This window comes from Colossoma macropomum, unplaced genomic scaffold (assembly GCF_904425465.1).
Source record: "Colossoma macropomum unplaced genomic scaffold, Colossoma_macropomum, whole genome shotgun sequence".
NCBI lineage: Eukaryota > Metazoa > Chordata > Actinopteri > Characiformes > Serrasalmidae > Colossoma > Colossoma macropomum.
The window spans coordinates 113,425-127,125 of record NW_023495334.1 but is presented as its reverse complement, the minus strand read 5'-3'; the positions used below and the strand labels follow the sequence as shown (position 1 = coordinate 127,125).

The following is a 13,701-nucleotide window of genomic DNA, read 5'->3' as shown; positions in this document are numbered from 1 at the left end:
TGTCTGCTGCATCCTCTTTGTTCTGGTATCCTGATTCTCCTCTCTATCCATCCCACTCAGCTCAATGCTGCTCACATTTGCATAGATTCTCTCTTCTATTCTGTCTGAGTTTCCTTCTTATTCAACTTATAACTGAACCTCCTTCTCTTAACAAACTGCAACTTTCATGGCATGTAACTTTAACTGAAACGGAAGGGAAGTGGCTGAATTGGCAGTGAAGTCCCAGAAGAGAAACCACTAACTTGACCCCTGGGGTGTAAAACACGCCTAAGGCACGACGCAGGCCTGATACACAGTTCATATAGCTTCTGTACAGATATAAGTTTACATACCCCTGGGCTAAATTAGTGAGATATATACTGTTTTCTTAAAATTTTATATGAGTGATCATTCAAAACAAAGTTAGTAATTATAGTTTGATGAAGATATTAATCACAGAAACTTGCACATATTAACCACAACAATAAATGAACCATCACATCAAATATCTTACTAATTTAGCCCAGCAGAAAACACCACATGAAAAGTAGTCTGATGTCTCTGATTGTATCCATCCATCTTGGTGCTTATCATCCTCTTCATCTTTTACCTTCAGCTGTTCAAAGCAGCATAGGAGAGCTTCAGCTTGGTTATCTGGGCTTCAAGCAAGAGGTGAGGCTTGATTTGGTCAATGAAGCATTTATTTTTTATTTGCCATCAAAAGCTTTCACCAACACCAAAATCCAAAGCTCATGTTTTATTCTCCAGCTTTCACATCCAAAAAGAACTTCAGAAAACACCAAAGTCTGGACAATTCTGACCTTTCCTTGTAGGGACAAATTATTAGATTTGAAGATCCTTTCAAGCTCCTTCATCCTTGCTCTGCTGAGCGTCAGTCTGAGTCGTATTTCTTGACAGCTGGATCCTTTGTTATTGATAAATGATCCAAGTAAAAACCTCTACATCTTTATCGTGAGTGGTAAAGTTAGTGGTCTTTCCTGTTGTCATAACCTTCACCTTCTTCTTATTGAGCTGAAGTCCTATTGTTTCACTGTGTTCTGTAAGTTATTTCTGATCTCTGCTATGAGTGTCGTGTCATCTGTAGATGGTTCGAGAGACAAAAAAGGGATTAAGGTTGGAGGTTTGTATAGCACGGTATAGCATTGTGAGGTTACCAAGTCAGCAAAACTACAAATAGATGCCGCCTCCATGCCAGCAGATCTCATCTAACCACAAACATAAGCAGTAGATTTTGGGTTGATGTCAGATCTTCCAGCAGCACAATGATCCAAAACATACATCCAAATCTAGCTTTCGATATGGCCATCCCATTGCCCTGAACTAAACCTAAAATGATATTTTTAGGCTATGTATTACTTAATATTTTGTTTTACAAAATACATCATGTATAATGAGTGATTAGAAATGAACAACTAACCTTTCTTCTTTTTATTTTTATATTCTGACTTGACTATTTATAATGATGTACCTCCCAGAGAGTAGTGGAAATCAAGCGCAGGCTTATTGGGGAATTTAAAGAATCATAAACAGAGACAAGCAGGGTCAAAACTGTCAGAGCTTCACACAGAGCAGGGCAAACTGTCCAAGAACACAGTCCAGAAATCAATAACGTAATATTTTAGCAAGTTGTCATAACAGAAGAAGATCACTGCTCAGAATCACTAGGATAAACCTTAACAAGACTTCGCACCAAACTTGGGTCAAATGTAATAGGAAACAGGTGTCAGCATGATTAGTATTCAGGTGAGTTTGACACTATTACAAAGTCTTGTTGTGTTCAGGTCTTGGTCTTGACTCAGGCTCAGCGCTAGTGATTTTGACTACAATGCTACAGAATACATACGCAGAACAGTTCTATCTAGAAAACCATCATGTTTTCTAATGCAGATGTTAATGTGATGGTTCATTTATTATTGTGGTTAATATGTGCAAGTTTCTGTGATTAATATCTTCATCAAACTATAATTACTAACTTTGTTTTAAATGATCACTCATATAAAATTTTAAGAGAACAGTAAATATCTCACTAATTTAGGGGTATGTAAACTTATATCTGTACAGAAGTTATATGAACTGTGTATCAGGCCTGCGTCATGCCTTAGGCGTGTTTAACACCTCAGCGGTCAAGTTAGTGGTTTCTCTTCTGGGACTTCACTGCCAATTCAGCCACTTCCCTTCCGTTTCAGTTAAAATTACATGCCATGAAAGTTGCAGTTTGTTAAGAGAAGGAGTTTCAGTTATAAGCTGAATAAGAAGGAAACAAAGACGGGATGGAAGAGAGAATCTATGCAAATGTGAGCAGCACTGAGCTGAGTGGGATAGACAGAGAGGAGAATCAGGATACCAGAACAAAGAGGATGCAGCAGACAGGTAGTTTAGCAACTTTCATTACCCATTTTTGCATGTTGTTCTCATGATGAGAACCAGAGATGTTCACAAGGTGAGTCAAGCGGGTCAGAACTCGTGTCTTGATTCTCTGGCATGTGAGTCTGAGGTTCATAAAAGATCTGTTTCTTCATAGTGCATTAAGCACAGATCTTTCACAGCTTAAATACTATATCTGTCCACCTACACAGATCACAGATCAAAAGCAATGACATATCCTTTCTTAAATAAGCTGCAGGTCCTAAATGTGTTATTTATAATATATATATATATATATATATATATATATATATATATATATATATTATAGTTAGGCACAGTCTCAGTTTGTGCAACCAGTTAGAGTGTGAATTTGCTCTGTAGTTGCACGTACATGTTTAATAGACCAGGTGGTATGGTCATTGTGACATTTGACAGCACAAAAAATATATTATCTTATTTATTTTTTAGGTTTATTATTTAGTCCCACAAATGAGGACATGTTAATGGAATAATTCAGCTTCTTTCTCTCCCTTTCCTTGCCTGAATTTGGTAACATATATATGTTTTTATTATTATTAAACTGAGATTTACAAAAGTTCAAGAATCAGTCAGTTCAGTTTTTGTTTAAAATGGCAAAAATCTTCTCGCTGAGTGGCCTTCTTTGGAGCTGCCACCTTTTGCACTGCACTATGATCAACATAACACCAGTATTATCTATATATAGTAAAAACTAAATATAACTAATACTGGTGAGATTGTTTCACACCAGCACAGCTGAATAAAGAAGAATGAATGCAAAATACTATTGATGATTTGAACTATAGTGTACATTGATTTGAGGAAGCTAAGTAATATGTGGAGGGGGCTTAAACCCCCCTAAAAATGGCTAGCGATGCCCAGCTAAAGCGGTGACCAGCTAAACCAACACCAAAACAGCATAACCCAGAGTGGAATTCATGCTGGTTTAAGCTTTTATTTCACCAGTGTAAAAGCTGGTCAGGTTCAACATGGCTTCAAATAATGAACTTTTCATTACAGAGAAACCTTCAGTTTGAAGGAACTGAAGCACAACACACGGTAAACACAGCACATACAGATAAGAAATAAAACAATTTGAAACGTTTGCTTAGTCTGTAGTTTCTATAGCACATACGCTAGTTAGCACAACAGTTAGAGTTTCAAAGGAAAATAAACTGAAATTACTAAAACTTTAGCTACATTCGTGGACAACTTCAGCTATAGTAGCTAGTGTGCTAGTTAATGTTAGCGTACATGCTTTCCAAAAGTGCTAGCCAACAGTTTCAAGTTGTTTTGTCCTTTCTTTTACTGCATGTAAAGCTTTATTCTGTCCATCAGGCTAAGCTTTTTCTGTAAAGGAAGACTTGCTATCTGAAGCCGAATCAAACCTGATGCCACTACAAGCATTACAGTGTTACAGTAGTGACAATAACAGCAAAACTGTAAGAAACACATGTAAGATTGAAAACTAAAGACGTTTAGTAATTTAGTGCAAGGCTGTGAGTCCTAATTTAATCAGACTGTACATGCTTTTTCCTTTGGCTGAAATCACTGCTAGAAAAAACAGCATATGTTGTGTTTTGGATACTGGTATGCTAGTCAACCAGCATGACCATGATGGGTGACCAGCCAAACCAGCAACAGACCAGCATAAACCAACATGGAATGCATGCTGTTTTTGGACGTGCTGTTTTTTTCAGCAGGGATGTCACAAGTCTTAAGCCTGAAGTCCTAGTCCCAAGTCATTTAAGGGCAGGTCCAACTCATTACTTGACTCGAGTCACAGTTGCTGACAGTTCTGATGAGAACTGAGATCAAAAATTAAAAAAATACATGAAAAAGTAAATGCAAAGCAATTTTTTTAAGTCAGTCCACTCTTCATCAGTTGTTAAAGCAACAAACAGAAGATCCAGACTGGCTGTGGTGTGTATGGGACTGCTGTGTGTTCTCCTGATGACCACCAACGTAGTGCTCTACATGTACTGTGAGTATTTCTGCACATATTTCTACAGACAAAAGCCATATCATTTTGGGGGCTTTTGGTACTTTGATGAAATAATTATTAATACTGTATGCCAGCTAACATAGCTATGCAGTAACAAATCACTGGATTCAGTTTCTCTAGTGAAGTTATATTACTTATGGACACAGTCAAGCAGAACAGGCCTTATTTAAGTCATAGGTTAAATACAGACAGCAGGGGTTGTGGAGAAAAACAGAAAAGAAAACTGTAGTCACTTTTGCTTTCCTAGAATATAGAAAGTTTTTTTCTCAAAACTACTGAGAAACAAGCCGTGGACTAGCTGGTACTGAAGAGTGAGTGACTGTAATATTTTCAAAATTCCAGAGGTGTCTGACGGTCTGAGGCGTGAGTATATGGAATGCATGTATGAGACAAATGACTTGAGAAACTTGATGCTGCTGAAGTAGTTTTCTTATTAGGCTTTCCCATTCCACCTTAAATGGTGCAGCAGTTATATTCAGGCACTATAACAAATAGCATTAGAAAGCACTGTTTTGCACAATAAAAATATTTTACATTTACTTTGGTTGTTAATGGTGGTTCTTATGAAATGAAGGAACATCTCAAAATAGCCACTGTTAATCCTTAAAAAGCAGGTTTACTTAAGCATCTAAAACAATTGTATTTGAAATATATATATGTACACACACACACACACACACACACACACACATCATCTAAACCGCTTATCCTTCTGGGTCGCGGTGGGATGCTGGAGCCTATCCCAGCTGTCAGTGGGCGGAAGGCAGGATACACCCCAGACAGGTCGCCGGTCCATCACAGGGCAGACAGACAGACATACACATTCACACCTAGGGGCAATTCAGCGTGTCCAATCGGCCTGACTGCATGTCTTTGGACTGTGGGAGGAAACCGGAGAACCTGGAGGAAACCCACGCAGACACAGGGAGAACAGGCAAACTCCACACAAAAAGGACCCTGGTCGCCCGGCCGGGAATCAATATATATATATATATAATGTGTGTGTTTGTATAAGCTGCGGGGTGTGCGACAGGGTTCATAGATTGAGAAGAGGTGGTACAGTGCAGGGAAAGTCTTGTTTGATGTGTGGAAAATGTTTCGCAAAAGCAGATGTTAATGATTGCCAAAAAGGACTTACTGGCGTGTTTCATGGCTTGAGAATAAAAATAGGCAAAGATTTCTAGAAGTTGACACAGGACCTTCACAACCAATTTCTGAAAGAACACTTTGCAAGGAACGGCATCCCATAAACACATGGAGGCAAGTGGCATGCAAGAGGCCTTTTCTACTCACAAAGTTGCTCACCTAATTGTTGTGGTCAATCATGTAATAGTAGCATCAAAGGCTGACCAATGCAAGAAACAGTAGGCTGTTTTTTCCCAAGACTGACTATGCCCTGGTCAGTTCATTCTGGCAATATGTAGACTACATATGTGTGAAAAGAAAATGTTACGGTGAAAAATCTTCTGCAATCTGTTGATGTGAAAGAACAGTTAAGAAACATCATGTTTTCTGAATGCAGATATTAATGTGAAAGAGGAGAAAAACAGTCTGGCCCAAACCATCTTTTCTTTGAGAGCAAACTTCACTGCAGAGAGAGAGACCCTCTTATCCAGTATCAGAAACCTGACTGAAGAAAAAGACCAACTGAAGAGCAGCTACCAGAATCTGACTGAGGAGAAAGACCAGATAAACAAAACTTTGACTAAAGAAAGAGACCAGCTCAGGAGCAGATACCAGAATCTGACTGAGGAGAAAGACCAGATAAACAAAACTTTGACTAAAGAAAGAGACCAGCTCAGGAGCAGATACCAGAATCTGACTGAGGAGAAAGACCAGATAAACAAAACTTTGACTGAAGAAAGAGACCAGCTCTGGAGCAGATACCAGAATCTGATTAAGGAGAAAGACCAGATAGACAAAGCTCTGACTGAAGAAAGAGACCAGCTCAGGAGCAGATACCAGAATCTGATTAAGGAGAAAGACCAGATAAACAGAGCTCTGACTGAAGAAAGAGAGCAGCTCAGGAGCAGATACCAGAATCTGATTAAGGAGAAAGACCAGAAAAACAGAGCTCTGACTGAAGAAAGAGACCAGCTCAGGAGCAGATACCAGAATCTGATTAAGGAGAAAGACCAGATAAACAAAGCTCTGACTGAAGAAAGGAACCAGTTAAGGCATTGTTCTCAGCTTCTGACTGGTGAGAAATGACATTACACTTTGTATTACACCATAAATGAGATTGAAGAGCTTGCTTTTAAAAGTCTGAATGCATTAGAGCCACATACTACAAACATCTCCTTTACAATGCTAATACAGTCATTGGTAAAGATGCTTAAAATAGGCAATGAAAACATGCTTTTGTGGTTAATTCTCAATCTCACTGAACATGAGAAAGTCTCACCTGCAGTTGAAGTTAGTTTAGTGTAAAAACACAAAAAATAGTAAGAAAGGCATGTTTAACAGAACTATGTGAAAATGGAAAGTCATATTAGTTGGGAGAGAGACGATTATTCACAGTTGCATGCCTTCACCAATCCCTCATTCAAATCAGCTGTCCGCCTCACAGACAGCACTTGACCATGCCCCCGCCGCCACATACCCCCACCTCAGCTCGCTTAACATGCGTGGCATAAAAGTGCACTGGTCAGGACTCTCCAGTGCACTGGTACTGCAGCACCACTTTTTGGCACCAGTGTGATGCCCTAGTGGGTGAATGAGGTAGGGGTATGGTGGAGGCAGTCGGAGAGGCGCAGAGATATTTTGTTATACTACTCACAATGAAACAAAAAAATGCTGGCTTTGGAGCATGCAACTCTCATCAACTGCAAAATCATCCATTGTCATTCTTGTCGTTCTGGCTAAACTTTATCAAGTGTGCCCAACAATTATGGAGCTGACTGCATGTGATTTCTTTTCTAGACAAGCTTGGTTGGAAGAAATTTGGAAGCAGCTTTTACTACATCTCTACTGAGCAGAAGAGCTGGATTGAGGCCAGGAAGGACTGCATAAAGAGAGGAGTAGATCTGGTGATCATAAACAGCAGAGAGGAACAGGTGAGGAGAGAGAGAGAAGAACTGAACTCTGATAGAAATCTCCCTTATACTAATCACACTCTGTTCTCCTTTAGGAGTTCATTAAGAAGCAAAACAAATATGTATGGATTGGTCTGAGTGACACAGAAAGAGAGGGAGTTTGGAAGTGGGTGGACGGGTCACCACTGACCACTGCGTGAGTAAAATAGCATTTTGTTTAAGTCTGGTCACATATTAAAGGAAAAAAAGTCATGTGATCTCATTATTAGAATCAGTGATGGGCTAGTTTAGCATGGCAGTTCAAAACATAATAGCCTGTATTTAAATTTTTAGAATGTGTGCTTTGTGCTAATTACAGGTTTTGGAAAAGTGGTGAACCCAACAGTAACGGAGAGGAAGATTGTGCAGATTCTTTTTCCGCTACTAGCCTGCTGCAGACATGGAACGATGCATCCTGTTCTAATCAGGCAGGCTGGGTCTGTGAATCTACACTGCCATACTAAGAAAAGGCCATTTGCTGATTTTTTAGATTTAAAAATACCTACATTATTATTATTATTATTATTGTTATTATTATTATTATTATTATTATTATTGTTGTTGTTGTTGTTCTTTTTGTTATTATTTTTATTATTATTATTGGTAGTAATTTAAATATAAAATGAAGTTACTGCGAGTGAAGTGTTAACAAAAGTAAAGTGGTTAATTCTGTATTTGTATTATGTATCTGTATCTGTATTATGTTGTTTGTTATTCGGGGGTCAAACCTGAAACCTGAAATCCAGTTAGTTGTGTATTGTAGTTCTTTGCTTTAGTGGAATAAAGTTCCATTGCTTTAACCATGTGTTGTTTTTGCCTTATTCATCCATATTTTGCACTACTATATAGATGCTGTGTAAAGCACACTACCACTGGACTCTGGAGCAGTGGAAACATTATCTGAGTAGAAGCTGTTATAGCTGCTGCAAAGTTGGACCAACTCCATATTAAAGCCTAATGTCATAAAAGTTCCTGTAGTTGTAATGTCAGGTGTCCCAATACTTTTGTCCATATAGTGTACCTTGTATTTCTCAGTTTTGTTACTTTGTACTTTTATATGTATCAACTTTCAAATTATGTACCACAAAATTACTTGTAAGTACTTTTATATTTACCTGTTAAATTTGAGCGAGTGCAGCTATACATACCCGGTAGTTCTTTTTATGTAAATTACTATGTACAAACAAAGTATGTACCAGAAAATTACTAGTAAGTATCACATATTTACCTATTAAATACAAGTTACTTACCATACCGTAAAATAAAGTGCTACCAAAAGATATGCAGTTTATTTCAATGTTCCGTTTTGGAGATAAGTGTAACAGTTTTGTAACAGTGCATGCAGGCATTTGCATATTGAGCTCCACAAATACACAGTCTTGTTAAAAGCTGTGAATTATGGTGGTAATTGTGGTCACTGAATGTATTGTTTGTGTTCCTGGTTTGGTCTCAACTGCCTATTGTTGTGCTAACTATGTGAAAAGTTTTGAAAAAGGTAACTTAGTCCTGAAAATGCTTGTTAGTAGTCGTACACTGTAAAACAGGGAATCAAGAACAATGTAGATATCTATCAGCTGTGTGTTTACAGGACCACTGTTGAACTGTCACACATTCTTTATCATGGTGTCACATCAAAGATACATGCAGAGCAGTAGGTGCAGTGTGATAATTAGTGTTTACTTCTTGTTCACAGAAACATTTATTAATAAATCAATTACAGTCTCGCTGTAGCAACAGTCTTCAGCTGTCTCAGAAGAGACGACTTAGAGTGTCATGAGAATGGTGGAGGGAGTCTACGATGATTGGGTAAACCCAAGAGCTGTCAACTCACATTAGACAGAAGGTTGTCTGTGTATCTACCATTAAGATCAATCAGGGAACAGTTGAAAATTTGCCATAAAGAGGACGCATGAGCATACTGCCCACACAGACAGTAAGGAGGCAAAAAGGAACATAAAGATCATACCTTAGAACTGCACAGTTTCTTTAAATCTTAGGGTTTTCATATGTCAAAATCCACTGTCAGATGCCACCTCTGTGACCAGAAGCTGTTTAGAAGAGTCCCGCAAAAGAAGCCTTTCCTAAGAGCAAGCCATAAAATGCAGGACCTGAACACTGCAAAATGTAACTGAATCTACAGGTGGGATCGTGTGATGTGTCTGATGAGAGAAAAATAAAACTTTGTCGTGCACACCATCATCACATTTGGTAAGAAAAAGGAACTGCATACAATGGACAGCTCCTGAAAAAGTAGCCACTGTCAAATGTAGTGGTGGATCATATTTGCTGTGTAGCTGTTTTACTGGTGATTCAGGGGCTCATTTGAAAATCAATGGCATAATGAATTCTACTAATACTTCGGAAATCAGGCTGTGGGTGGACCTTTCTGCAAGATAATGACCCCAAACACCTGAAAAAATAGCCATGTCTGTTCCATCAGCATCCAGATATTATGCTGCTGTAAATTAGTGGAAGCAGTGAGCACATTGCTTGTCTAGTTTAAATTGTGCAAATGCTAAAATATCAGCAGTGCACAAAACAATAAAACTAATACAGAAAAGAGTAATTTAATGCAGAACCAAGGATTTCTAAATTTCTAAAAACAGTCTGACATCGCAGGAAGGAATGTGAACACAAGGATTCAACCAGCACAGTGGCAGCTGAGATGGCATCTCCAGCTAGCATTATGGATTTAAAAGACATTGTTAGGGGGCTGTAATTTTTATAAATTGGCTTAAATATAGAACGAAACTGATTTGAGTGGCCATATATAACTTGTGGGCTTAGAAGTTTCTATCTGACATTTTAGTCGAATACATTTAGTTATATACATGTGGGTAATCATTCAGTGCTGTTTATTGTTGCTGTGGTGATTTTTTTGTGTTTTTTCTTTAAATAAGTGTTATACAGTCTGTGGCTGTGTGTGAAATCTAACAAATGCTTCCTATTCATACAGTATTCAAAGGCAGGAAGTCACTCAGTCCTGTCGTAGTTGAATGTCTGTATGAAACACTGCCTGCTAGGTTCCTCTGTTTGGCTGTTTTTTTTTCTTTTTGGAAGGCGGCATAGATAAATCCATTGCTGCCTTACATATCCCATAATCCTCTTTGTTAGTGCCAGTGCTTTTAGGAAAGAAATGACAGAAAACACCAGCACTGGCACAGTGGAAGAGAAGTTTGTGTACAAATACAATACTATTTATTCTGGTTATAAAAAGATCAGCATGCTAACCTTCTTAAAAGACTTTTTCTGGGTAAAAGACGCTACTATGTAATGCTAACAGCTAGCAGTGAGCTGTTGGTATCTTGGCAACAACATGGCGTATCGAGATGTATACACAGATTAGCCATAATATTAAAATTGCCTCTTTGTTTCTACACTCATTGTCTGTTTTATCAGCTCCACTTACCATATAGGAGCACGTTGTAGTTCTACAATTACAGACTGTAGTGTACAGACTGTATCTGTTTCTCTACAAACTTTGTTAGCCCACTTTCACCCTGTTGTTCAATGGTCAGAACCCCCACAGGACCACCACAGAGCAGGTATCATTTGGGTGCTGGATCATTCACTCTTAGCACTGCAGTGTATATATATATATATATATATATATATATATATATATATATATATATATATATATATATATATATATATATATATATGAGACATAATTTGAAAATACCTGTTACCCTTTTCATTGTTTGTAAATTTCATGATGAATGGACTAAAAGAAACGACCCAAAATTACTTGGAAAAAAGTCTGGCTCCATTGACCTAGTTTTCTGTTTGTATATAATAATAATAATAATAATAATAATAATAATAATAATAATAATAATAATAATAATAATAATAATAATAATTATTATTATTATTATTATTATTATTATTATTATTATTATAGGTTTCAATGATGAAGTAACTATTAATATTTGTTGAATAATGTGTTTAAACATTACACAGTGACTTTAATATAGCATTTGTTAGGATTAGGTCTGTTCTTGGTTCTTGCAACAAACACGGACTGTAATATACATTACGTTTGTATAATTATAATCAGATCTGGTTACAAAAAACAGAATATTACAGTAACTTTATTTATAATGGAATTTACATAAAAAATCTTGATGTACCCTTACTCAGATGTACCCCTCCAAATGCCCTTGTGAGACACCTCAGCCCCTGCCTGAGTCTGTGCAGGCCACTACTTCAACACATACAGCATGCACAGTAAGTGTAAAGTAAGTGTGAAAGAGAAGGGGGTCTGTTATCCTCTCTCCGTACAAATTTAACCATCAGTATCTAATCATAATTAACAGAGTGGTTAGAAGTTTGTCTGAGAGAATTTTCCAGTCCAGCCAGTGGTGTTACAAGGTTACAAGGTCATGAGTGTTACAGTTTGTGTAGGGAAGTTGAAGTGTAGTAAAGCAGAGAGAGGATGGTGAAGGAAATCTAATCTTATTAGATTTTTTATTTGTAAGGATTTTGTTTTAGTTTAACAGAGATTTCTGTTGTGTCTTATAAACCCACAAAGCATAGTTACATCATGTATTCTTTATCATGGTGTCACACTGAAGCCACATACGTAGCAGTAAGCCCAGTGTGTTGCTTTGTGCTTCCTGTTCACAGACACAGTCTCATTGCAGTTTCAGTCTTCGGCTGTCAGCTGTTCTTGTAAGAGAAGGCTTAGTGTAGGTACTGAACGCTGAGAGTAAAGTCAGTCAGAGAGGATGGCAGAGGAAATCTTTGAAAATGAGAGCAGCTTTGTACTGAGTGAGATGGACAGGAAGGAGATGACAGTGATCATTTATGTCAGTAAAGAAGTTATCAGAGCTCAAGATACCAACACAAAGGTGCAGGACACCAACAAGGAGACGATGGCGCAACAGAGAGGTAAACTCTCACTGTATATACAGTGAAATGTTATTGTCATTGTAGAGCACATACACTTAATCACAATGACTGTATTTTTGGGTTCAGTTTTTCAAGTCAGTTCACTCTTTGTCAGTTGTTATATCAGGAAGCGGAAGCTTCAGACTGACTGCAGTGAGTGCTGGACTGATGTATGTTTCCCTTCTGACCACCAACATAGTGCTCTACAGGCACTGTGAATACATCAGCCACAAACTCAAATTTCCCACATATATACGCAATTTTAGCCTCAACACGAACACTCAAAGTGAGTCATATCGTTTTCATTTGCGACTTGGTACACTAATATTGCTTTTACACAGGGATGTAGGCGCTTTATATGTTGCCTTATTTAAATTAGAACTGCATGGCTATGCTTTATGTGATTATGCGATGGTGTCAAAAATGAAATGCATTTGAAGTTGTGTTATAAAAGAGAACACCAAACTAGAAAGAAGACAGAATTCAAATGCAAATAGAGAGACAGGCCTCCTCTCTTTGAAATCACATGTTCTCACCTGCTGTGCTCATTCTGTGGCATAATGATTTTGAAAATACATTCAATGCGATTTTCATTTGACAGGCTTTGACCTGTCAGTCATTCCATCAGGATGGGGCCAACAGCACACTGGGTGCAAAAGGCTTTATCTGAAATAGAACATGAGGTGTAACAGAGCAATCTGTCCACTTGTGATGATTACTGTGTCTTTGTAGATGACCCACGAATAACCTTTAATTAAACATGTGGCAGATTTTTCTGTTTTCACAAGTGAAATTCTGCACGTGTTAACTGACCGTAAGCTACAGACGTGGCAGAAAGAGTTTAATTTTGCTCAGCATTGAGGATTTTCTGGTTTATACAGTGAGCATCATATGTGGATATATTGCTGTGTTTCAAAAGCTGTTAACAGATTTTATGTTCTCATAAAATTGTTTAGTTCATAGGTGTGCGCTAGCTATGAAAGTTTACAAATTCTGGCTTCTACAGCCAAATAGTGCCTCTTTTATTGAGTATGGATGTGTCTGAGTACCAAATACCTATGTCTTAGCTATATTTTGCACCGTTGGGGTACAGGAGCCAGTATTTAAATTTCTACATAGTGCACTTTGTAGGGATCAGGGAGTCATTTGAGATTCAGCCCCAGCGTGAGAAGAGGGCACCACTGGACTGGTGCTAAATAAAACTTGCAGTAGTAATTTGATGACTAAAAAGTACTTATAAAATGAAAGTTTTTGCATTAAACAGTGCTGCGTTATTGTATGTTCAATGTTATGAGATAAAAAGTAAAAAAAAAAACAAAAAAAGAAGTTTACAGTTTACAA

At 37.7% G+C, this 13,701-nt stretch overlaps 1 protein-coding gene across 1 annotated transcript; it reads left to right on the top strand.

The window, feature by feature from the left end:
- Positions 1-2,251: 2,251 nt before the first annotated feature.
- Positions 2,252-7,933, top strand: LOC118801806 (CD209 antigen-like). Its single transcript, XM_036562178.1, has 6 exons — positions 2,252-2,370; positions 4,271-4,369; positions 5,913-6,446; positions 7,319-7,446; positions 7,521-7,621; positions 7,784-7,933. Exons 1-6 carry the CDS (start codon positions 2,271-2,273, stop codon positions 7,926-7,928), a joined length of 1,107 nt encoding a protein of 368 aa, XP_036418071.1. The 5' UTR covers positions 2,252-2,270; the 3' UTR covers positions 7,929-7,933.
- The last annotated feature ends 5,768 nt before the right edge of the window (positions 7,934-13,701 follow it).